At 34.2% G+C, this 27,729-nt stretch overlaps 2 protein-coding genes across 3 annotated transcripts in view; one reads left to right on the top strand and one right to left on the bottom strand.

The window, feature by feature from the left end:
- The window catches only part of LOC106664383, an 83,233-nt gene extending 71,458 nt beyond the window's left edge, over positions 1-11,775 (bottom strand). The window contains exon 1 of the mRNA XM_014390062.2: positions 11,539-11,775. Coding sequence (XP_014245548.1) covers positions 11,539-11,699 — 161 coding nt within the window. The 5' untranslated portion in view covers positions 11,700-11,775. The remainder of the gene's footprint in view (positions 1-11,538) is intronic.
- Positions 11,776-21,838: 10,063 nt separating this feature from the next.
- Positions 21,839-27,729, top strand: part of LOC106664296 (sodium-dependent phosphate transporter 2) — a 76,988-nt gene continuing 71,097 nt past the window's right edge. For both annotated transcript variants that reach the window (XM_014389893.2, XM_014389895.2), the window contains exon 1: positions 21,839-21,991. The gene's annotated coding sequence lies outside the window, so the exon portion shown is untranslated. The remainder of the gene's footprint in view (positions 21,992-27,729) is intronic.

Genomic DNA, 27,729 nt, shown 5'->3' on the forward strand with positions numbered 1-27,729 from the left:
AACAATACAACACAACATTTACTTTTATGGGCATGCCAATTCCGTAAATGAAAAACAAGATTACATCTAGCAGTGAGCCCGGAGATACACCCGCAGGCAGACTTCTTTTTACAGACTTTTTATTTCCGTCATGTACCTGAAAAGTTCGGCCTGCCAAGTGTGAGCTGACCAGTCGAACAACATATGGTGGAAAGCCATAAACTATTACCTTATAGAGAAGACCTTCATGCCAAACGGTATCCAGGCCTCTCCAACAGCAACAATGAACTAATAATCTTTTTTTAAAATTTTATCTTCGAAACTTTTCCAAACATTTTCCTGCTTAATTCTCAGCGTTTTCACCACTCGTGGTGCTCTTACAGATTTGGAAAAAGTCTCAAAATGTTTCTAAAACGAAAAATTTCCCAAAAAAATGGTTGATTGCTCCATCAAGCTTGAACATGTTAGTGTATGAATATCGCAAAATTGTTCACGTATATTGTTTATAACAATTAGTGTAGATAGTGCAATTAACGTACGTAAGAACGCGTGAGTATTCTATATATTTTTTTTGTAAATTTTTGGGGGTCAGGGTGTTCTCGCTGTTTCTGATCAACATTTTGTATCTATTGCAGATAATGATCATCCCTAATATGCACTTTTGCCAATGTTTGATCCCTTGATCCCTATAGTCTTTCTACTTTTTTTAAAGTACGCTTTATTTTGCTTACCACATGTTGTTTGCTAATAATGAAAGAATTAAAAAAAAGATCATAAAGGAAGAGCCAAGTAAGAATAAGAAATGAACGGTCAAAAAGCTCATCAAGGCACTTTTAAAAATGAAGCATTAAAAAAACAGTACAATAATCTAGCAGCCCTGCCTATTCTTATCTTTGGTAATAAAAAAAAAATTTATTCTTATATAAATAACGGTAATATCAATAACGAACAATATGTCAAAAAAACATATTCCAAAACTTGCCGAACAGGTTTGTATATTTAAAAAATTAAAAATGTCATAAGGTGCGTGTATACTCGTGCTATGTTTATGGCAGAAAAACATATTTAACATAATGCAGTGGTTGCGGGATTAATCTGGTTTATTCATTTCGTTGGCAAACTTTCGGGGTCCGGGGTCCGATTGTTCTCGGTGCAACTGATTAAACTTGACCAATCACAGTTACCAGTATGTTTGCTCTTGAAGCATTTTTCTCAAAGACGTATGTTCTTGCATATTAGTTAGAATTGTAAGTATTTAATGTCGTATATTTATTTATTGAGAAAAGTACCGTGAAAAAAAAGGTAGGAGTGACGTTGGAAATTGAATACCTAGAGCCGAGATTCTATCACACAAAAAGGGGACTGCGTTAATCGTGTGGTCAGATTACCGTTTCCCTTTTTTCAAAATGAACCAAACCCATTTTTGCACAGAATGAGACTGGTCCCATAAGATTACGAGCTTTAAAAGTACTTCAAATATTTTTTCAATTTGCGTACCAATTGTTCTGGCGTGCCTTAATGAACTTGACCTCGCCATCCCGGACACTGTTTGAACCCTCTCACCTTTTATTTATTTTATATATCAAAAACTACCCTCAAAAACGCCCTACTCCTGAGGAATCGGTGTGTAACGTTTTTATGACTTAATTAGGGCCAGCGTAATAAATTCGAGCTCGATCGGAAAATCGCTTCTCCTGAAAAGTTCTACTTTTCGTACACTTTTCTTCAAATCATTTCATCATATTGAAACTGTCATTTTTTCGTTGTGTAGATCAATACTATGCAAAAAATCATAATGAGTATTTTTTAAAAAGCACTCAGGGACGGGGAAATAAATTTTTGTATTAACAAAACGGTGTAAATGTAGTCGCAAGTTTGGGTTGTTAAATTTAACAAATCACTCTATTACAAAGCCCCTTCCTACGAATTCGTAGTTTACGAAGAAAAAATCAAAATTAGATTGGCTCTACTAGGCCAAATAGATTTTGAAAAAAGGCACCAAAAATGGCACGTTTTTGGCCTCTCTTTTGTTAATTTTAGAGATTGATGCTTAATCAGAAAGTATAGATCTTACCGAAAATTACTTATCAAAATTTAATTTAATATTAAAGTTAATAAAATTTACTTATCAAATTAATATCACTCGAGCAGGATTGGAGTTAAACAAAAGAATAGGAAAATACTAGCTGTTCGTAAATTCAAATAAGAAAAGATAAAAAAACTTAATCAAGGAAAACTTGGCAGCCTGATTGGCACCGAAAATGAAAATCGAATCATTCCTTTGACCCCCCTTCTCCCAATAAAATATGAAAACTTTGAATGGAATTCCTACAATTTTAATTGCATTCTCAAATACTACACGGCCAGCTTATCTTCGTAGATCTGTTATTTACAATTCTAAGAAATCATAACGATAAACAAATCCAACTGGAGATAACAGTTGTAGAAATTATAAATCGTGCAAATTGAAACAAAAACTTTCGCTATATCGGCTTATTTCTGAAGGAATTATTCCCGCCTATTGATAAAGATCGAAACGACAATAAACAACCTTTTATCCTGCCGTGAATCACCAGATTTACACTTCATATCATTGGGTAGGATATTGTTATACTGACCCCTTTTTTTAGCCAGAAGCATAACAATGCTTTAGAAGCTAAAAAATATTTAATCCTTTTTGTAGTATAAATACAAGCCAAAGAATAATAGTCCTTAAACTGCATTTTCTCTTTGGCCATCATGTTGAAATGTACAAACTAATTTAATTTACATAATGTATTAAACAAATTTTAATCAAATACCTAAAATATTGGTTTATTGGTAATTATTTTGGAACTTGATTATACGCAATGCCCTAAACTTATCAACATATTTTATATTTTTAAAAATGAAACGTCCACAAAGCGAAAAAAATTTCTGAGTTAAAAACTACATAAATCTTTATTTAATGTTTTATTGTTTGGTTTGTTATGCGATGCGAAAAAAAAGTTTTGTTGACTGAAATTGAGTAAAATACCACAAACCAGTTTTCTAACTTACCCGTCGAGAACGTAAGATTTAAAATTTTTTTTTTCGAAAAAAAGGACTTGTTGAACCGGAAGATCATCTCACTGAAGATGGTGCAAAAGTTTGAGTAGCATCAAAACCCGCGAGTGTAGACGGACCCAGTGCCGGTTCAGTAATAACGGACTCACAGACCATCATTTCGACTACCAACTAAAAAAAGGACTTGCCACATAAAACATTTTTTCCCGTTACCTATGCAATTTTCTATCGGAATTGAATCTGTTTTTGATGTGAACTACTCATTAGTAATCACTCCTATTTATTAGCGTTAATCACTTTCACTGTCGTTACCTGTCACTTAGGGGGACGCGAGGCCAGTGACGCTTGAGCGGAAAATTATTTGGAGGGGTCGGGATGAAAGATTTCTGACACGAGGGTTTGTGTGACTGGAAAATTGTGAAAATTTGTTTTACTACTTCAAGGATATATTGGATATTAAGCTCATTGTGAACGGTAAGATTTGATGCTTAGAAAGGAGTATTGATGATGATTCTGAGTATTTTGGATTGTAGGGCTTGGAAACGTTTTGTTAAACATCAAAGTTCGATGCTGTATGACCAAATGGGTCTCAAAATAGTCAAAATGAGACATTTATTTTTTAGAGTACGTTTTGATCGTTTGTCCAGCAATCTTTTAAGAAATCGGAATCGTCCGTTTAGCTCTTGTCTTTTGAGTCGCGTGTGAGGGTTCCATATAAGTTTGTCAATGTATAGCACAAGGTAGCGGACTACACTAGTTGGAGGGAGGGATGCTATTGTAGTATATGGGAACAGTGGTTCTTCTCCGAAGGGTGAAAGTGACATGTTCACATTTTTGTATGTTTATTAACATCTCCCAATGCTTGAACCACTGCTCGTTGAGAACCAAGGGTTCGCAGGTTTCTGGTTGAACTGGCAGGACCTTTATGAAAGCAGAGGGTGGCGATTTGTGCGGATCGTTTCAGAAAGAGAAGGAATGTCTGCGGTATATACCGTGTACAGGATAGGCCCTAAGATACATCCTTCTGGTACCCCTGCATCTGGGCCGGCTGATAGTGGCTACTGGTGACATGAAAGTATGAGTCGGATAAGTAAAATTTTAGGTATAAGCAGTAGGTAAAATGGAGGAGTTCTTGAGCTTCCAAAAGATCCCCGTGTTTGATTTTTCTTAAATATGTATAAAAAATTGTTTGGATTTTATCTTTTGAAAAGTAAGTAATAATAGTGCTTACTAGTTCAAAATATGTACTCTATTTTTCATTTTGTTAAATATCCATTTTTTTAAGCTGAATGTGTAATATCTAATTATAAAAAACTATTTTTGTCAACAACAATCATCCTTAAAAATAATTTAGCGTTGTTAATAACGGCCCCAACATTATTTCATTTTTTAATTCAAATGTTAGCAAAAATTACCAATTTTGTAAATTTTAGGACAATATTCTAATTTTTCAGCTTCACTTTCAACGAAATTCCTATCCTTTTTTCAAATTAATAATATGCGATATTATTTTTACTTCAAATTTTGTCTGTTTGTTTTATAAATATATAATAAATAATAGATTATATATAATAAAGACGCTTTGTACATACAGTAAAAATAAAAAATAAAATTAAAATATTTTGCTTAAGTTGGAAATTAATTTTAACAATGAAATTAGTGGGGAGTGGTTTTATTGATTTTGATCCAGCTTTACATGTTTAAACGTGTTGGACGCGTTTGAGCTTATCGCCATCTCACCCTGCTTATACCCCTGACAGTAGTTATGGAAAAATAAATTTCAACCAGGAGTGTAAAGGCATCTAATTAGTGCCAATAGCCATGGTACATGAATTTGTTGTTTTTCTCCACTGGGTCTGCTGGAGTAATTGATCTAGAAGACACGAACATCTTCTGTTTTTGTCGATGCCTATGCCTACTAATAACACTGACAACTAATAAAAATTGAACAACAGAAAAACTCAAGGCAGTGTACTGCCAAACTGTCACTCCGCAAATCTCGGGAAGAAATCTCACAAAAACGTTTACGAGGTTATCGGTTTTGCCTTTTTAAAAGCTCAATCACATTTATCGTTGTTTTGGCGGTCCGAGGTTACACATAGGTCTTTCCGTCCCGCCGCCGAAGTTGGTTTCAGGGGCTGACAACACCTAAGTCATCATTTCAGGTTCCAACGCATTCAATTTTTAAACCTAGATTTACTCACCCTCTCCTTCATTCTTGAATACATTATTTCCTATTTACATACCATTAACTCAAGTAAGGTGATGGAGTACTCCATTTTGCACATACTAAATGTGGCACAATAGACCTCTCATACTACATTTTCACTCTAATAAATACATTTACTCTCAATGCACACAATACGAAACATAAGACGAGAAATCTATCAAGTTCTATGTGCAATAAAACAGCCGTTTCCCACAAAAATCAAAACAGGGGATATGCTGCTTGACATGAAGCACAAATCTTAAATAGATCGGGCGGCATTCCTTCTCGGTCCCCGTATATATCGATATTACACCATCGACCCTCTAATAACACTACACATTCACGCTTATAAATACATTCTCAGTAAAACAACAGTACAAACAAATTAATCTATCGTCAAACATTTCATATAAACAACAATAACATTACGTGCAATAAAAAATCGAAATATACAAAAACTTTCCTCCAAAACAGGGAATCAAAAGGTACGCGTCCGTTCTCGAGTACAATTCTCATGGCGGGTAACATTGCTACTGGCTTTATATATGGATCCACGGAATGTCATCCTTCAATTAAATGGGACACTCGAGCAACTTTTCTTTTTATGCCGGACACATACGCGGGCATACTCGATTTGGTGTATCTCTTGTCTTTCTTTTTTTTGTCGACACAAAGTTTGTCAATTTGTTGTTCTGACATGCATCTGTTATTTTTGCACATAATTTGATGAACTATAATGAAATAATAATCGAATTTATTTTCACTGATAAACAAAAACAGACATAAAATATTTCATGAGATACAACAAGAAGTAAAGAATATTGGAAGCCTCTTTCATCATAGACACGCCTGTACAGAACAATTATTTGTAAGGTTTTCAAAACTGGTTTCTATTTTTCTTTCAACGGTTCGAAACGGTTATAATCTGGCAGTTTTAGAAGCTGTAAGAACCAGAGTAGTCGTGCTCCCGCATGAGCGTACGATGTTGAATATCGTACATCTTATTTGTTGCAGGATAATGAAGAAAATTGCATTCCAAGGGTATTCATCCTACCTCTTGTACAACAATTCTGCATTGTGGGCTCTAAAGGACAGATTTTTGGTTGATCCTCTCGTCGTGTTTTTGTTCGAAAGATGGAGCGTCTCAGAAATTCTCACACGTCGGTTTGGAGGGCAACGAACGTCCGTACTCGCCCTCCGGACCATACTTCGCGAATCGACCCGCTGACACTAAACGAGCACTAAAAAATAAAGTAAAGAAAAGGTGGCAGGGTCAGTGGTCTGGGTCGACAGATGGCACCCTGAAGGTCTAAATCGCAGAGGAAGGATCATCCTAATCCAACTCAGAATCGTGACACATTAACACTTACTTTTAGGCCAAAGCCATCGTATTGCTCAATGTGACCCACTTAACTGAAGGGATGCTCCATATAAAGAGCAAGTAGGAATGCCACCCAATATGAAAATTGTACTCAAGTCAGCCGCGAATCTTTGGAATCCCTGTTCAGATTTTTGATGGAAGTAGAAATATTTTCGTATTTTTAGATTTTTTATTGTACTTAACGGTTGGTTATATGAAACGTTTCGTGAGAGATTTATTTATGTTAACTGTTTGGGGAGATTTTTTTTATAAAGGTGAATGGGTAGTGGTCGATGATAGAATATATAGATATAGTACGCTATATCTCTACATGAGTGAATGGTATAATGTTTGCATTCCATTTTTTTGCTGTCATTCCTTGGTTCCATATAGAAAATGAGCAATAATCACGCCAGACATGTGTATTGTGCTTGAACAAGCAGGATTGGCTGTTTTATTGAGCATAGTACTGGGCATATATGTCGTTTTTGTATTTAATTGTGTGTATATTGCTAGTAAATGTATTTGTACGTGTGAATGCGTAGAGTCAGAGGTACATGAGGAATAACGAGTATCAAATAAACCCTCAATTAGATAACCTACTTGAGTGAATAAATAGGACATAATGTAATTAAGAGTTAGTGGTTTAGGTTTACAAACGGCATGCGTCGGGGACTAAAATGACCTAGCTGTTGACAGCCCCTGAAGCCTAACTTGGGCGGTGGTACGGATAATACCGAGATCAAGAAGTCGTAAGTTCTATCCTGTAAAAGCGTGTAGACTTGAATTTACATATACCAGCAATTATAATATAATGCTATGGACACCAAGACAAACAATATTAAACATTTTTCTTTTGAAATAGGATTATCTTATACACAACATCTAGCGTGCTATATAAAAAGTTTGAATTGTAGGAATACATCATTTTGTTTGTAGGCGTATCTATACAACATCTAACTATTTAATCAGAAAGTGTGTATTTTAAAGAAAGAACAGCGATAAAATGTTCAGTGTAGTGTAAAAATCAGCCCATAGTACAAAAATACTTTTATCAAGAGATAGTTTGAAGGCCGCTGATTAAATTTTTCAATAATTACTGCTAATCGTCTAAATCTCACAATTGTCATTTATATTGCAGAATGAGTCGTTTTTAATAGGATTTACAGAGCAAACTAAAGAAAGTGTTATTTCGGGCCGATTTTCACTCCACAGTTTAAACAAGAGTGCGTTGATTTGTAACGTTTCTATGCTCTTGTCCTTTTCTATAAAACAACAAAAATCCTTTGAAAATTAAATTCTTTACTAAAGCATAAAGTTCAGTTTATGTTAAAGGGTTTATTTTAAGATTACCAGTTCAAAGTGCATGATATATTTTTGCTTGCTTACTAAGCTGTTTTGAAATTATTAAAAATATAACGTAAGAGAGCTACGGTTTAAAGAGGTTGAGGTTGGTACAAAATTACCATTTCGCGAATATCATGGTGTTTCTCCTGTTCTTTTGTAAATAGGATGAGAATTTTTAAAACAAAATTGGATTAACCTAAAAGGAATTCGAGGCTAAATCTAAAAATTGAGTAAAAAATTGGGAAAAGTTACGTTAGAAAGGAGAAAATTCAGATTTTTATGTAAAGAAAAGTGTTTTTCTTAAATAAACTCTAAAAAAATCGTATCTTTTGAAAGGATTGAGTTAAAACCGTAAAAAATTTAACACGCTGACTACCTGTATATCAATTGATTCTTCTTTTAAGGTAGGATATGAAAATAGCATGCAGGATCTAGGATATGAAGTGAAATTAAATAGGTAAAAAATGAGAAAAACCAAAAGACTAAGTAAAGTAGGCTAACCAAATGTGTAAAAAATGTTAGATTTTTTAGGCAGAATAAGAAAATATTGCGTAATATCGTATAAAGTCGTTTTCAATAAAGTAGGCTAAAAACATTTCTTATGAGTTTTCATCGCCTAAAAAGTCCTTAAATACAAATTTTTATAGCAAACAAAATATACAAATTGGGGGGGTGGATCAGTGGGGTATTTTTTTACCAATGTCCTGCGGTTCACTTACAAATTCATATTTCCCCTCAATTTTAACAAATGTGTTGTTGTTGAACCGATGTAAAACTACATTTGTCGTCATTGAGTAATACATGAAATACATAACTATTTTCTGACCGAGCAATGTATCAGAGCAGGAGAAAATATTTTTTATTAGGAAGAAACATAGTTGATATTCGTTTTATGCACCTAAAAAACTTGTTTTGGGAAAAATAATTTAAATTAATTCTCTCAAATTATTTACTTTTCAATGCGTAAGATTTTTTTGGAAAATAACAAAAATTGTGATAACTTTCAAACAACTCCGTTGATCTTCAGGAAACTTCACAGGGGTTTAGGACCATATAAACTCCACGTAATTGCATAAATCCCGCTCCAGTAAATGAATTTGAATTCAATTCAATTAAAATAAGACATAAAATCAAGACATTGCTGACAAAGACAGAAAGAAGAGACATCTAAAAGTTGTAATGACATTGAATTCGGATAAAATCCAGCGGAGTTATGAATTTTCAAGCGTAACACTGGTCATCGGTTAAAAACAAATGGCCAGGACTGATCCACCACTAAAATGTCTGTTTTTTTGTTTGCCCTAAAAATTTCATATGTAAGAGCTTTGAAGGGTGCTTAAAACTAATCCGGATTCTTTTCCTTTCTCATTTAACACTATCCTGAATGAATATTTTTTTGTACTACCTTCAAAAAAGAACATTTTTGGAACCTTTTTTTTAAACGATTGATACATATTAATCATGAAATAAATGTACAACATAGATAGAAAACCACATGTAAAACAATTATATAACTTACTTAAAAAAATTCAGTGCGCTGAGAGTCGCGAAATAATTACGATTGTGTTTTTGTTGATTTCATATTTTTTCTCACTTATAAAATCATAAAACAAAGGTTGTACTCTCAAAGAGGAGAAATGTAAATTTATAACAGTTGTGATACCGTGAACATTGGATAAAATTCAGTGGAGTTTTCTTCACCATAAAAAAGCCGTATTTAAGAGCTTTAAAAGGTGCTTAAAGCGAATCCATTGTACTCTCAAAGAAGAAAAGGCAGCTTTCTAATGGTTGTAATATTGTGGATATTGGATAAAATCCAAAGGAATTACTAATTTTTACACGGACCACATGTCCTCCGAGAAATAAAGCCTCATTTGTTTGATTTAATAAGTCTATGTGCTTTAAATGGTGCTTAAAACGACTTTTCTAGAAAAAAAGTTGCTCCTGGCTGATCGAGACCGAAAATTTCTCTATTAGTTTTACTATAAAAAAAATCATATTTAAAGTTTTTAAAGAGTGCTTGAAACTAATCAGGATTCTTTTTGAATATTTTCTTGTCCTACTTGACTAGAAGCGTCTGGTTTTTGTAACTTTTTATCTATTTAATCTCATTTAATCCTGCATATTATGTTCTTAATATAGGTAAGCAAGTAAATGGAACGATATATAGAAAACTGAAAGTACATTCACAACAATGGCAGAGAACTGCATTTAAAACTGTGAGTTTTATTGAAGTCGGTGATTCCTCGTCCGTACTATTCCCTCGTTAGTGTGCTGATAAAGTAGTGTACTAATACTATATTTGCCACAATAATAATTTATTCTACTAAAAAATGAAAGTACATCGAGATTACTCAGCCTCAGTGATTGTAACAATAATTGACAACGATTTTAAATAAATCTTAATGCGTTGATGACGTATTGCTTTTAATGATATAATTTGCCAAAGATTTTTTTTAACAAAATATTTTACAGCGAGCATCCTGCATATTATTTTTTTTAAATTATAAGTAAACAAACAAATAGACTGATATATAATAACCTTAAAATACAGGCAAAATAAAGGCAGAAAACCATCTTGAATGTTAGTTGATTTTAAAACAAATTATCTATTGGTTTCATTGAAAAGAACGCATCTTTTTTTCATTCTGTATTTATCTTGGCTATTGTACAAACATGTTATGCGTTGGGTTTTCTTATTGCAACAAAAACAACCTTGCTTATTTATCCAATCAAATGCATTTTCAAAGCCTTGCGGGCTTCCTCTGGCGAACTATAAACACTATTTCGTGCTAAAGTTGAGAAAAATAAAGTTATTATATTTTATCAATCATGAATTTAATTTTTTAATGAAACCCTACATAAACATATATTAGTTATATTAATTACCATTAATAAATCTAATATGATAACTGGTGCTGGTATCATCAAAAAAGTTTCATTAAAATAAGTCATCTCACGCCCCCAGCAATATTTGAACAACTATTATTAAAATCATGAAAATCATTGAAAAAAATGTAGTGTACTAGCATAAAATATAAAAACCATAGTTATCAACAAGAATTAATTTTTGATTGTGAAACGTTAGAAAACCAAAGGTTTAAGGAAAGAACGAACACACGTGCCATTTACTTACATAAAAACCATAAATTCGATTCTTAGAGGGCTAAATATGTACCACTGTACATTTTTGTACCATTTGCTAATTTGAGGATAATTGGAATTAATAATTAAGCCTTATGACATAATCTGCTTTCTGTGAATAAAAATGTTCCACGCTTGTCATTGCTAATAACAAACGTGACACATCTTTCGGCATCTCATCATCTTCTTAATTTCGCAATTTCTCCGAGAGAAAAACAAAACCAGAACAGACTTGCGAACAATTTGTTCGACTTTAATTGTTAAAATATTGTGCAGTTGTAAAAGGATTTGAGGTGTTAAACTTTGGCATTTCACCCTTCATTTTTTAATAACTGTTGGGGGTGAAAAAGGAAAGTCACGAATTTTTACATCTATTCCATGGACGATATAGTCCACTGACAAGACAAAATGAAAATAGGGAGAAAGATAAATTGTTGGAAGTCAATTTGCTCACCGGTCATAGTGAGGGACAGGGGTCTGTTTTCCGACAACCCCTGGGCCGGAGAGGTAGGACGGTTCATCCGGGCGTCCTGGAGGTTGGATAAAGGCGGCCCCGGGGGCGGCGAGGACGAGGACGAAGTTGGCGAAGACGACGGCAGACACGCGGATTCTCATCGTAACATGACCGGTCTCGTTTCTGCGACTTGTCCGACTCGACTGGGGCCGGTGTTGGCTCGAGACTGGATCGGAAGAAAGGCCTCGCTCCGCCCCCCCTTCGAGCCATCAACAGCCGAAGCACTTCGGCCCTCCATCCACACCTCTTTCTCGTCAATGTGCAATTCGGTGTTTATGATAGTGAGAAACAGGGAATTTTCACAATTTTCACTGTGGAAATGTTATTCAAAAGTTCATCTGTATTCATAAAGAAAACTGACTGAAATTCTTATGATAATAAATGTCAATCCTAACGTAAAAATTATGTTTATAGTTTTGAAGAGGATACCAGGAAGGCTTCGAAATATGCATATAATTGAATAAATGAGCATATAATATCTAAATGCTATGTTACATATATGATAAACACCACTACAATACAGGGTGTCATTTTTAGATGGCCCGACTGAATTTCTCTTGAACCAATGACGATATAAAAAAAGAAAAATTACTTGCTTAATATTTGTTAGTCTAGTTTCAAAGTTTTACTTATTTTTGGAGAAAAATTATACAGAGTACCTCAGGCCCAGTTTAACTTCAAAATTTCAATACGACCCTACACATCTTTACACACATTTTAAAGCATTTTTTACGCTGAAAACAATGGTGCAATCAGACTTTAAAATGACAAAGTTATGGGGAAAAGAAACCGGCAGCGTAATTTCGACGAGGAGCTGAATATTTTAGTGTATGTTCGAGAAAATCCGAATTCCTCTATCCGAAATGTTGGAAGGGTTTAGGTTTTTCAAAAACTAAAATTAGAGATGTACTCCGGAATTACAATTTTAAGCCGTATCGCTCTCATTTTGTCCAGATTCGGGCCTCTGATTATGGCTGGCGTCTGATGTTGCTTGCACAAATGGCGATTTGGGAGGCTGAAGAAAACGTTCTTCCATACATCCTATGGACTGATGAATCTAAATTCACCTTTAATGAACTAAACCGTTCGAATTTTCGATGCAGAGGAAAATCCGAGAATTCCGTACTCTTGTAATCATGAGGTGGTGACACTACTAGATGATATTCCTTTGCAACAACGACAAAGAATGATTTTCCAGGTTGATCGTCACTTCAGGGATAGGTGGATACGTCCTCTGCCTCCTCGGTCACCCGATTTAACTCCACTTGACTATTTTCAGTGGGGCCATTTAAAAAACAGTATCTACCTGAATGATACCCAGCAACCTCGGTTGAAGAACTGCGGCAAAGGAAAGAAAATGTATGTTAATCCATCTCCCCGACTCTATCGCACTGAGCACCGGTGAATCTTTGCATCTTTACTTAAGGCAGGTAGTTCGAACATGAAATGTGATTAATAAATAGTAAACCAAATGAATGTTTTCTTTTTCAAACTTTGTGCAATAACTTTGTCATTTTTTGACCAACTTAAAATCCGATTGCACCATTGTTTTCAGCGTAAAAATTCTTTAAAATTATGTATCAGGATTTATAGGATAGTGTTTGAAATTTTGAAGTTGCACTGGCCTGCTGTACCCTGTATAATTTGTCTACAAAAATTTGAAACTACACTGAAAGGTTTTATTTATAGCGCCATTGGTTCAAGAGAAATTCAGCCAGGCTATCGAAAAAGGACATCCTGTACAGTAGTAGTGTTTATCATATATGTAACCTAGTATTTGGGTATTATATGCTCATTTATTCAATTATATGCATTTTTCGAAGCCCTCCTGGTTTCCTCCTATTTAAGAAAAATTGTAAGTTTTCGGGTATTTCTTCAGAAATAAACCTGCACATAACTGTGAGGGCAATATGGCATTCGGTGATTAATGAAGAGTTAATTACTGTTAAAAACTATCCCTATGAATTTGGTGAAGGACAAAAAAATTGGACTGTTATTGCAAATCGCGTATCTCTCAGCGAGAACTGATAAAAATCTTTCTTTAAAAAAACTAAAACACCAGGACATAACTCTGACCAGTTAATCAGAGAACTCAATGAGCACCTTAAGATAATCACAATTAGATTCATCACTATCAGCTGACTTCATTTTCTTGAATTTTTTAAAAATTATCTCTACCCCGACTTACAGTTCACGTTCACCGAGTGCACTCTTTTATTATATATTTCTCATGTGATTTATTGAAGATTTTATTGAGACATTTTTATTATTAATTATTGAAACTAATTATTTTATTTGAAATTCATTGATGTTTTATTTAATGTTTTCTCGCTAAGGGAGAAGTTCAGATTTTTTAAATTTATTCTCTATACTCTGATTTGATTTTGCATAAGTTTTTGCACTTTTCTAGCAGGGTTTCTAATAAAGAAAAGAGACGTTTATGATGCTGAATTTGGCAATTTTCTGATTTGTAACGGGATACTATATTTTATTATAATTTTTCTTAATTCAATTTCTTTCATACGAAACATTTCAAATGCACGTCAACAGAGGAAGTGAGCCTCTGTAATCAAATTTTATCAATATGAACCATGTTGTTCCACTAAATGTTACCATTTTCCATGTAATTTTGTGATTCCGTCCTCTCAGAATTTCTCAGGTTTTGCGAGAGATAAAATCTTCCGTATGTTTTTCCATTAATAGAGTTTTTCAGAGCCCGAATAAATGAAAATCTGAAGGGGCAATGTCAGACAACTCATTACGTTGGGTAGGATTCCACTGATGAAATCAAGCTTTTGGAGTCGTTAACAGTGAGTCGTTGCGTTTTTCCAGAGATTTTTCTCTCTGAACATTGATGTAAAAGACCCATTTTTAATCTCCTGTTATCAATTGAACGAAACTGGCGAATAAAAACCCCTCAACTAATTCTCTTTCAGATTGTGTAAACAACAATAACTGAATAAATACACATTGCTTCAAAACACAAAAGGGATAAAATAGAATTGTTGAAAAACGGCGTGGATTTAATTTATAAACCAATAATTTCATGTAGAGATAGGAAAATATATTGGTCATAATTATCGGAAAAAATTCAAGGAATTCAGTTAACAAAGTACACCAGTATCTTAATAACTTAAGTCCCTGCAATTAAAAGAGTTCAATTTGAACAAGGTACAAGTGAAACTGCTACGACAGGATTGAGGTTTGCAAAGAGAATTGTTTTATCCTTAGCATTGGTAAGAGAAAGCGTCGAGAGAAGACTGTCATGTATATGCTGAAAAGTAATGGATGTACGATCAATCGGAAGGAAGAAATGATCAGATAAATTTTAAGATGAGATAGAGTGTGCTGAAAAAAATGAATGTTTCAGCAGTACACCCTGTTGCCTGGGAGAGGTCTAGATAGACTCCAGGGCAGAATTGCTTATGCCCTAGTGATGTTGAATTTGGTGGATTTTTGTGGTCAGTAATAATGCTAGGTGTGGTTAGGATTTCTTGCAGGCAGAAAAGGAGTCAAATGTAAAGAGGCTGTCAAGAGAGTTGTTATAGAAGTTGATATTATTATTAATTTTGTTCCCAAGTCTATACAGTCTAGATAGAAGAATGGTAGAGGTAGCTGGCAGTAGTTGGAGTGGAGATAATGAGCAAGATAGGGGTTGGTTAGTAGGGATTTGGAAATTTATTAGTTGAAGTAGCTCAGGGTAGTCCTGTTATTAAGAAGTTTATACAAGAGTAGAGCCTCAAATGTAGTACGCTGATATTCAAGTGAAATTAAATTTTTTGTTTCTGCTGCAGGATGTCAATAGGAATATCATAATAGGAGGTACACATTTTGCTGCAGCTTATCCGCCTAAATAATTTGTGCTGAATTTGCTCTAATAATTTAATATAGGTATTGTAGTGCAGTGCCCAGATTTAGGAACAGGATACTAACATGGAATAGATGAGAGAAGTGTACAGGAGACTAAAAGTGGAGAGATTAAAATCTTTGGAGTAACAACACATGAAGAATAATTGCTAAGGGAAGGATAGGGTAGATTTAATTCTGCTCAAAGAGATGATGTTGCATTTGTTAATGTTGAATGTCATATAGTTGTTGATACACCACTCTTCCAGATTAATTAGTTTGGATTGTAAATAAATGCAGTCAGATTCATAATGAATTTTAGGGAATATTTTGAGATCATCAGTGAATAGGAGAAATTGATTTTAGGAGCAGAAGCAATTTTGTTATTGAAGATGTAAAATAGAAAGGGGCCTAATGTGATCGTTGGGGCACTCCATAAGACACTAAAAACGGAAAAGAATAATAGGATTTTAATTTAACATATTGTTTTCTATTGTTGAGGCAGGAAGAGAACCAACTTAAAACAGTGCTATGGAAACCAAAAATGCTTCTGAATCTATTAGAAGTGGTTGATTAACTTTGCCATATGCCTTGGAAAAGTCAGCATAAATGACAGTGTATAATGAATGTATAATGTTGTATTCATATAAGGACAAAATCAATGTATTCCTAAAAGTGTTAATTTGTTTATACAATATTACACTTATTAAAAATGAATTGATTTTATATCTTTTATTTACACTCGTTCACTACTTAATATTACAAACTGTTTTAAATAATATTAAAGAATTTTTTTTTACTCATCTCTTTCTATTAACTCACACATTGAAACTATTGTAATTAAAAGTATAAAACTACTTGTTTTCTTGAAAATGGAAGAATTTAATATTGTTAACTGTTTGAAAATGTTATTTTTTGCATTGATAAGCCCCATTTTGGAATTCAACTCAGTTGTGTGATCACTTATCAAAAATATATTCGCAGAATATATTGCACATCCACAAGAAAAGTGGCACAAGTCAAAAAAATCTAAAAACCGGATTATTTATTGTTTTTTTTAAGTATTTCAATGTGTGTTGCTACAGACTGGTAATTCCTTAAATCTATAAACACTGGAATCTTTAATATAATATAATTTTGGTCAGTCCTACTTATTTTGGAACAAAACCCTTACATAATTGCTGACTATTTGCAAATAGGCTACTGTTCTGTTTCAGTTCATTTGAAAATAATTTCTGATCTTCTTGTTATAAAAGAATTTTAAATAACAAGGAAGCAAATGATTATTTATTATTGTGTACTTGTATTTTTATTTTGTCCAATTCTGTTGGTTTTATTTCTACCAACTTAGCCAAGCTAGAGTTGAAGAGAATTTTTTGAGGAGGGGAAGATGTCAGAAATTCCAGTGGGACAGTGGGAATCGAACTACCCGGTCTACTTGCCGAGAGGCTGAGCCCTAACCACTTGGCAACTGCAACCCCCTAGTCTGTTTATTTGTTGATGTCTACTATGGTGAGCATGTCATCAAATTATCTGTATGTGTGTTAGAATAATTTTCCTTAAAAGTAAAAACACTTCTATGAGTATGCCTGAATCAAAATTGACATTCATTGTCGCAGTTTTTGTATAAAATGCCTTGTAATATATTCATTGTTTCCTTAATTGGAACAGAGGGGTAGAGGTTTTTTATGCACTTATGCAGTAGTATCATGTTTTTACCCTTTTGTCACTTAAATGCGACAAACATATTTGTTCAATACCATCACAATTTACTTTTTTTAATTGCTTATTTATCAAAATTGTAACTCTTAAACTTCTAAACATTTTATTTTAATTTTTTTAAATAGTTACAATAGCATTTTTTCAGTGTAGGATTGTAATTATTGAATACAGAGATGACATATACATTTATTTTCATTATAGCACTTTTGAAGCTATGACCCACTTGCTCTTCATCATCATGAGGGAGGTCGGTTAAAAACTGAGTCTGTTCGATCCCTCTCATGATGCAGAAGTATAAGTCATAGCTTGAAAACACGTAAATGATAATAAATGTACATGTCGTATGATTTTAATAATTTTAATATTTAAAACAATTCACTAAGCAAATAACCAACAATAACAATAGATAAATTAGAGTTGTATTTAGCAACCGTTAATTAATGATTGTTTGGAAATCGTGAGATGTGATCTTGTGTGTTGTACGCTTAGAAAAACATTTTCTTTCTTGTGCCAATGTTTCAATCTTTATTTAGATCATAATATACACTAATCATATACACAATATTACAGAAAACACGCACTTAGAGTCCTGGAGATGATCTAATAAGATTGAAATGTTGGCACAATAAAGAAAATGTTTTTCTAAACCTACATCACACAAACTGCATCTCATGATCTCCAAATAAATTAGAGTATTATTATTTTAATTATTTATTTTTTCTACCTAAAGTCTCGGTTGAGACAAAGGTTAGTTTCACGAGCGGGATTCAAACGCACAACCTTCAGGCTTGGTTGAGATGAAAGCTGAAGCTGAAGGTCATGGATTCAAATCCCTCTCATGACACTAATTTTTCATCCGAACCAAAAACCTTTGATAAAAAGAATAATTAATTGAAATAATTAATATGGTCTATTATGACCACTAAACAAATGTGGATTAATTAGTACATTAAATGAGTGGACGCTTGCATTTGATTTTATTTTTCTTGTATAATTGCTAGGTTATGTGTGATGATTAGTGACCGTTAGTCGATGATTATTCAGAAATAGTGAGATGCGTTCTGGTGTGATGTAGGTTTCAGAAAAACATTTTCTTTATCGTGCCAACGTGTTGTTCTTTATTGAGATTTTACACAGAAAACAAACACTTTGAGCCCTGAAGATGATCTCAATAAAGACATCACACCAGACCGTATCTCATGATTTCTGAATAATCATTATTAGGTTATTTGATTTGTTTTTCCTAAATTACTTGAAAGGGTTCAATGTGCCTGAGAAGAGGACAAAATTAACCAATCTTTTCTATATACCAAATTGTAAAACGGATTATTTGATTAATGCTCCGCTAACTAAAAATGTGCTCTAATGCTAATGATATTGACCTCGAACTGTTTTGCACTTCTTTAAGAAAATTCAAATAGTAGCAATGATAAATGTGGGGTTTTTGATCTCATTTAGAAATACAGTTATTACTCACAGTTTGTTGATTTCTATTATCCGGATTTCAAGCTTAAAGTTCGTCAAGTTGAAGTACTGCACGTCTCTCGACATGAAACGTAGAGTAAACCCGCCGATCGCCCGCCAACGCGATTTTCCAATGAGAAGCCGGCTTTAATGCCGCTCAATTTTGAACGCGCGAAAAACCTGAATTACAACAATTTGATTTTATCGTTAAATCATTAAAATATTATTAATTTATCAATATTACTAGTATTTATTACAGTAATATTTAGTTTTATTATAATTAACTGTTTTCGCACGTTCAAAAATTGAACGGCATTAAAACCGCCATCTCTTTGGAACATCGCGTTGGCGGTGGATCGGAGGGTTCACTCTTACAATCGTGTCGAAAAATATGATGTGCTTCTCCTTCAACTTGACGAGCTTTAAGCTTCAAATCCGCTCGCTGAAAACAACTTACTGTGAGTAGGAACTATCTTTTTAAAAAAGAATTTAAATAGTTGTAAAAAAAGTAATATGTAACATATGTATATGTATATATTTGATTGTAGGCTATTCGCTGTTAATTGAATAAATAAAATTAATATAAATGTCATTTTGTAACTGACATTTATATGAGAGGTCGATGGCTGAATATCGAGTACCCCATCGACCCTCAAGTAGGTTAGTTGTATATGTAAAGGTTATGTTGAGAGTGAATGCATTTATTAGTGTGATTGTGTGACGTGATATGATCGATCTTTAATTAGGCTAGTTCTACAATATGTGTAAAGGTTGATAGAAGAATATATGAATGGATTTGGAATTGCATGCATGATGGGGCGCTGAAATTCAAGGGTGATTATTAATTATTTGTGTTGTTGCTCTCATTATACATTGACAGGCAAAAGATTCCGCCCACTTTTAACATAACTGGATTTGTATATATTAACCAAAGAGTCACATTTTTTAACGTTTAATAATTGAGTCTTTATCTAAAAAAAATTGCTAAGGAAAATGAAAAAAAAAGACAGATAAAACATGTTTATTAGATTTTTAATTAACGTTTCAGTATCGTGTGTTTCGTCCTCTCGCCTTAATTACATCTCGAAGACAGCTTGCCATACTTTCCACCAGACTGGAAATGTCTCTTTGCTGGAGGTTAGCCCATTCCTCATGAAGAGTCCTTTCACCATCGTGGAATGAATCAGGAAGTGCTCTTATCCGTCTTTTTAGATTATCCCGTAAATGTTCGATGGGGTTCAAGTCTGGAGAATGGGCTGGCCAGGCTAATACGTTGATGTTATGCTGTTGATGGTATGCTTGTACTATGTGAGCAACATGTGGACAGGCATTATTGTGCATTAGAATAGGATTATCGCTGATTTCATTGCGGATAGGCAATGCATGACATTCCAAAATTTCATCCATATAACAAGTCACCATCTAAGACCCTCCATGAACAACAACCAACTCTGTGCGACTCTCCATTGAAATTCCCGCCCACACCATCACTGAGCTATGTTGAAAAGGTTAGCTCTGGGAAAAATTACATGCTTCGTACCTTTCATTTCCTTCTACACACTCTTTGACGCCCATCTGGAGATCATAGAGCAAATCTACTCTCATCTGTAAAAGTACAGCAGACCAATCATCTAAAGACCAATGGCTTCTCGAGCAAATGAGAGCTGTGCAACTCTGTGCGTTCTGGTCAATTCTGGTCTTATGGGGCGAAAAGGCATCACTCCATACTGATTTCATCTTCTTTGAGCAGTGCGTTCAAAAATTTGGACACCTCGAACTTCCTGGAGCTGATGAATCACTTGAACAACAGTAAGGTGCCGATTTTACAAAATTCTCAAAGTGAAAAAAACGGTCATTCTATGGTTCTTTTACCCTAGGATGCCCAGAACCGGGCCTTCTATGATAGGATCCAGTTTCTCAAAAATGTCTAATGATGTCTCATAGAGTTTCGTAGGGAACTCTGATGACAATAGCCTCATACCTAATGGAACGTCCATCATCAATAAGTGCCACACCACACACAACATCCCCAAAATTAAGTGGCATTTTTAAGTTTAAAAATTGAAATTAAGAAAACAAAGATGAAAACTAAATGGTTTATAGCTTCAGAATTCAAATGAGACTGAATAAACATTTTAAATTTCATAAAAAGTAAACATTGAGACATACTTTATCATTGTTTTGGATTAAGGGATAAATGTGTTTACCTCTATTTGATATCCATATAGGATGCTGGATTATGGAGTTAGATGTGCCAGCTCGGTTGGGGACCAAAATCCAAAGACATACGTTGGATCCTAAAACTGAGGTGAGAATTGCTGAACTTTCAGCATAAGCTGTATGATCTCCTCAGCCAACAGGAGTGTGAGTTATGCAATTACCAGGTAAAGGAAGACATTCCATTTTGTCGCAGAATGCCCCCTTCTGTCCCCTATCCTTTGTCTGCGTTCAGCGAAAGAACCGTATCAATGGACAGACTCATAAAATTGCGCAACGGACCAGATTGGACGCCTCGGTCAATTATGCAAAAGTGGCCTGAGCTTATTGAAGGCTAATAGTAAACGAATTTAACTAATTCTCTTTTCTTTTTCTCTTTTACTGCTCATCTCTTTTCCCCTGCTCTTTCTCTTGATATTTGGTACTTCTGTTTCTCCGGTCTCAGCTTCGGTTCATTGATTTTTACTTCTCAGTTTTGTGTCCTTTTTATTTAGTATTTTGTTATAGATATTACATTTAACATATATTTAGCTTAATGCATTTGTACGTTTATTTTGTAGGATTAGTTAATAATTAATCCAAACTCTGGCAGACGATTACTGTGCCGAATTAAGTTTATTTTCTTGTCTGAATTATCTGTAATTTTTATTTTCTTCATGTGTGCAATAAACTTATTATTATCACTATTTGACATTCCCAATTTAAAATATAGCTTAAACAAATATTTATTGGTAAAAACAATGAGACAAATTAAAGGCAGAATTTTCTTTTATCGAGAAAATGAAAAAAAATCAATTGGGTGGAATTTTTTTCCTGTTGGTGTATTTATTTCTGTGCTATTGGTATGAGCCGATTTATGAGATTTGTCGCTAGATGGTGCGTAAATGGTTGTCGGTCAGCGGCGAGCAGGTCGTTCGTGTGTCGTCGGTCCGAATCGATAAATGGGCGTTCGGTGGGGCCGGCGGGCTTTTCCCCGCGCTCGGCACATGCGCCTTCCCCACTCGTCAGTCTCAACACCACCAACTCGCGGCTCACAACCCAGTTCACAGTTTTCCATTTCGAGCCGAACTCGTTTTTCACCGGTGATTTTTTTTTCTCCGGTTACACTGCCTCGATCCGACAGGAAGGAGTCTCATCGGAGAAGGTGAGTGGACGAGACAATCTCATTTGAAGGGCGCCGGCCCGGTGACCGGGACTCGGCAGCAGAGCCTTCCTGCCGTCTCTGACCCACGTGTTGTCTCCCTTCGGCTCATTATCACGTTTTCTTTATACTCGGGGCCCCTCTTATTTTCGACTATTTGGCGCATTTCCCCCTATTCATTTTCAATCTCTGCCCTATTCAGACCTTCATTGACACATCTCACGCGAGAAAAAAAAAGTTCGCCTACTTTACCTAAATTTTCCTAGTTTAATTGTCCTTTCCAACTGAACCTCTTCGATTGAATGCATTTTTCACAATCCGCGTCTTGCTTTCCAACCTGCCACATTAAGAAAAACTAAACATTTTATACTTCTCGACCCATTGCATAACAAAATGTCCTCACCTACTTTACTTAAATTGTCCTATAAGAATTATCCTTACCAAAAATAATAATAGTAAATAAATTATAGAAGTCAACTTACTTTATACTCTTCTATCTGTATGATTAATAATAACAACATTTTAAGTATATAGGTTCGGTTTTTTCTTCCTTTTTCTAAGGACGTGCCTCAGGCTCAACTACCTTCTATTTCCAATTCCATTGGGCCATCCCTGACCATCCTTACGTACATATTTTGTTCTAACTGGTCGTCAAAATGTAATATTATGCTAAATAGTGCAATTTTATGTTGTTTTAAATAACTAAACGTGTTTACTTGAAAAAACAACATTAGAAGTGTATCTTCTCACCTACTTTACCTAAAGTCTCTTAGGAGAATTTTTCCAGTTGGCCAACTGATTTCTTGCACTTCCACCATCTTCCTTAGCTTTATGAATAATTCTTTCTAATTAATTAATTCTCCATTTAAACCTTCATTGACTTCCACTATAGACCTGTTTAGGTCACAATGGAAGAAAGAATTATATCCTGCATCAACGCCACAACACATTTCATGCAAAAAAAAAAAGAAAAGAAATACTACTTTACGTAAATTCTCCTAGTTTAATTGTCCTTTCCAACTGAACCTCTTCGATTGAATGCATTTTTCACAATCCGCGTCTTGCTTTCCAACCTGCCACATTAAGAAAAACTAAACATTTTATACTTCTCGACCCATTGCATAATAAAATGTCCTCACTTATTTTACCTAAATTGTCCTAAGAGAATTATCCTTTCGAAAAATAATAATAATAATAAATAAATTATAGAAATCAACTTACTTAATACTCTTCTATCTGTATGATTAATTATTCCAGTTTTAATTATATAGGTTCAGTATTTCTTTCTTTTTACTACGAAGTACGTGCCTCAGGATCAACCACCTTAGATTTCCAACTCCATTGGACCATCCCTTACCATCCTTACGTACATAATCTTTTCTACATGGTCTTCAAAATATATAGTATTATGTTAAATATAGTAATTTTATGTTTTTTTACATAATTAAACATGTTTACTTGAAAAAACACCAATAGAACTTCCCACTTTCTCACCTACTTTACCTGAAGTCTCTGAAGAGAATTATCTTTTCCAATAATTTCACCGATTTCTTACATTTTCCACAATCTTCTCGCTTTATGAATAATTTTATTAAGTTTTAAATATACGGGTTCTGTATTTCTTCCATTTTTTGGTTCTAAGGACATGCCTCAGTTTCAACCACCTTCTATTTTCAAATCTTTGGAGCCATCCTGACCATCATTACCTTCTAATTTGTTCTTTCTAGCCTTCAAAATGCATGGTAAATAAATAAAATTATCCATTTTAACCTTCACTCTCACTTTGACACATCGCACCAAAAAAAAAAAAAAAAAAACTCTCACTTTGACACATCGCACCAAAAAAAAAAAAAAAAAAAAAAAAAAAAAAAAAAAAAAAAAAAAAAAAAAAAAAAAAAAAAAAAAATCCTCTCATATTCTCATAAGAGATTTATCCTTTCGAACTGACCCTATTCGTGGCGACTGATTTTTTGAACTTTTCACAATTCTTTTGCTCTCCAACCTGTCGCTAGTAAAATTGGACCCATGTATAAGAAAATGTTCTCACCTACTTTACCTAAATTGTCCTAGGAGAATTATCCTTTACAAACCAAATCAGCTTTATTATCTTCTATCTGTATGAGTCATTTAAGCACCTTTTAAATATGCCGGTCCAGTATTTCTTCTTTGTTTTTCTAAGGACGTGCCTCAGTTTCAATCACTTTGCATTTTCAATCTATTGGGGCACCCTTGATCATCATCCTTACCCACATAATTTGTTTTATTTGTTCTGCGTGCCCTTCAAGATACGTATATAGTATTACGATAAGAAAATCATGTTATTTCATATTGTTTTTACATAGCTAAACACATTTACTTGGGGCGGGGGGGACTTCTCACCTCCTTTACCTAAATTCTCTTCGAGTCAGTCCATTCCAACTGATCGACAACAATTTTTGCCTTTCAACTTGCCACTTAGTAAAATCTTAATATTTTATGCATCTTAACACACTGCATGAAAAAACATCTTCACCTATTTTACCTGAATTCTCCCAGGAGAATTATCCCCCCCCCAAAAAAAAAACCAAAAAAAAAACAACAACTTAGAAATCAACTTATCTTTACAATCTTCTAGCAATATGAATAATTTTAGCATTTTTTAACATTTAGCAGTCTAAAGTTAACTATTTCTTTCGCTTTTTCTTTTTAAGGCATGCCTCAGGTTCAACCACCTTCCATTTTCAATTCTTTTGAGCCAACGTGACCACCATTACCTACATAATTTTTTTTACCCTTGAAACGTATGCTAAATAAAATTATTCTCTCCATTCAAATTTTCATTAACACGTGTCACATTTTATGTAGAAAAAAAACTCCTCACCTACTTTACCTAAATTCTCTTGGGAGAATGAAATATGGTCTTTGTTTCGTTGTATTTTCTTCTTGAAAATATAAAATTGATTGACCGGCAATTTAATCCGCTTTCTCAGCGAGTCGTGCTCAATTTTCAACAACTCTGCTTCATTAACAAGTCCTTCATTTTGGCCCGGTTTCCCGAGTCGAAATTAATTGGTTAAATTTTTCGCTGGCACTACTGTATTGATTGATTTTAAAATATACGAGGTTTTGGCGGTTTTTTTTTCTCTCAGCGTGTAGGAATTTTTTTCGTTCCTTGGAGAAGAATTCTTATTAAAGACCCAGGCCGAAGAGGTCCTCGGTGCCTCACAGGTATCGATAGCTTCCGTTACCCATTCCGAATTTTTCCATGCCGGGACGATTAAACACTTAACAGTAGAACGTGGGACTGAGCCTTGTTCGGATTAATCGAAAAAAAGTCTTATAAAGCAGAAGGAAGCAGGAAAACTGGTCTGATCAGATGATATACAAAAGTTGAAAAATAAGCTTGAATTAAAAAAAAGCAGAACAAGAGGTGTAGTTAGGTCATTTCCAATCATTTTGTTCCGCTTACCCTCGCAGTTCCGGCTCGTCGAATCTTTAGTTTTTAATAATTATTTTAGTTAAAACCCACCACTGAAACAAAAGAAGAAAAAATCAGATTTTTGTTATGTTTTAAGTAAATATCTTATTAAGTTCGGTAATTAAACATGTTATGAGTCGCCATTTTCAAAACTTATTGCTTAATGTGTGGTGATTAGTGATCGTTAATCGATATTTATTTAGAAATCGTGAGATGTGGTTCTTGTTTAATAATTAATTAAAAAAGACGAAAGGGAAAATAGAAAGATATATAGTTTTCCAAAAACTTTTGTCCTTAATTTGTAAAATTGGCAGAAATTTTTAATCCGCTGGCTCAACCGGCTGGCCTACTTGCAACACTTCGCCTCATAATCACATTCGATTTTCCAACTTCGACCAATTATTATTATTATTATTTATTGTTGTCTTATCGCCTTTAAGAATAAAAAATGGTCATTTTTTCCTTACATTGTTAAATTAACAGCTAAATTTAATTAAAAACGGCCGTGGTGCTTCCGTGAAATTTCGTTGGTAAAAAAAACCAATTATGGATTATAAGGCACTTACTCCCGTGACCTAAATTTCCTTGGTAAAAAAAAAAAATCAATTTGATGGTTCCCCCGTGGACCTAGTATCACGTTTTTTCGTTTTTCTCGTGTTTCCCGAATTACTAAAATTTTCTTCTTTTACAAGTCATTGAGCTCATGAACAATTCAACCTGATGTAAAAACGTAATAGTAATGTAATATTTTCCCCGATTATAAAGTCAATGAAAGGTAAAGGTGAGGCGAGTATCCGTTGGCCTTTCTCCACTTGGATGGCGTAATTGGACTATAATTAATTGTATATTTCGCCCCTTTACCATTATTGTCAAAAATGATGTGAACTATCATAAATTGATTTTTAATCAATGATATATAGACATAAATATAGAAATTGATGGAATATTATGATTTTCAGTTTATACCATCCACCTTGTCTGATTGCATGATAACCCAAATTTGCCTTAAATTGTCATGGAGGAATTCAATTCCCCCGCAAGTAATTACGATAATAATGTTTCCTTTATTTATTATGCTTCCTCTTTTCCATAAACAATAGAAACCAGGAAGGAGTAAGACAATTTATATTATTTTTGTTTTATACACAGTTTATTCCGTCTGCCAGAAAAAGTTTGGTTAATTTGTAATAGTAGTTGAATTTTTTTTATATTCTCTTTCATAAACAATGGAAATCAGAATGGAGTACAATTGATAGTTTTTTTTGCTGTAATAGTACTTGGGTCTTTGTATCAGTAAAAGTGAAGGTAGGCTGGCTCTTAAATGACTACTCAAAACATCTCTCCCTCCTGCAAAACCATGCGTACCCAATGAAAGATCCCTAATTTAGGGCAAGTTAGGATGAGGGGTTAAGATTATCTACCTAAAAAAGACTTATTATCAGCGAAAATCCTTGGGTACTACGTAAAAAAGTTGTAAGTTTCCTTATTGTGTCCTTAGAACTATATACTTTCTATCCCAATTAACATTTTTCTCATTCAGATAATTCCAAAGGTCTTTTATCACCCTACTGTCAAATTAGTCTGTTGACTATATGAGCAAAATCCTAGAAAAAAGGCTTAAAAACGTTCTCCCTCTTCATTCTCTCAATCTTATTCCTGATCACCACGTTCAGACTCGATCCACTATTCAGCAGAACTATGTTGTTGACATCAACTGCTCGTGAGCGAAAGCTGCTCCCGGCGTATGCCTAGATTTGAAGGAAGCCTTCGATCGGATATGGGGGTTATTTTTTCTCGTACCTTGTAAGACCCTTTTACATACTTAACCAACTAGTACTTTCAAATCATCAGTGGCTCCTCTCTATCACCCCGTCTATCGAACAGCTGCAGGGGTACCACAAGGCAGTAATTTATGTGGATGGGTATGTTCTACACAGAATACACTACAGACATTTCTACTCTTGCTGAAACTATACTTACCACCTCTATACGGATGAAACCACCAACCTCACATTAACATCTCAACCAAAAACCTGCAAACTCGTATCACATCCCTTTAGCTGTAGTTAAGCGGTTGTAATGTCAATAAGCGTTCAGAAATGTGAACGTGTCACTTTCACCCTCCGAAGAATATCATAGCTCCACTCTAGTACCACTCCTTGGCCATCTAATCTAAACCGCTAATTAGGGATATCTATCAAAACTGACTCTACAAAGTTTCATTTATACCACCATTTAGAGACCCATTTCCACGTAAGACATCGAACTTTGGAGTTCAGCCAAG

The sequence above is a fragment of the Cimex lectularius genome, unplaced genomic scaffold, assembly GCF_000648675.2.
Source record: "Cimex lectularius strain Harlan isolate CLEC.00 unplaced genomic scaffold, Clec_2.1 scaffold98, whole genome shotgun sequence".
Taxonomy (NCBI): domain Eukaryota; kingdom Metazoa; phylum Arthropoda; class Insecta; order Hemiptera; family Cimicidae; genus Cimex; species Cimex lectularius.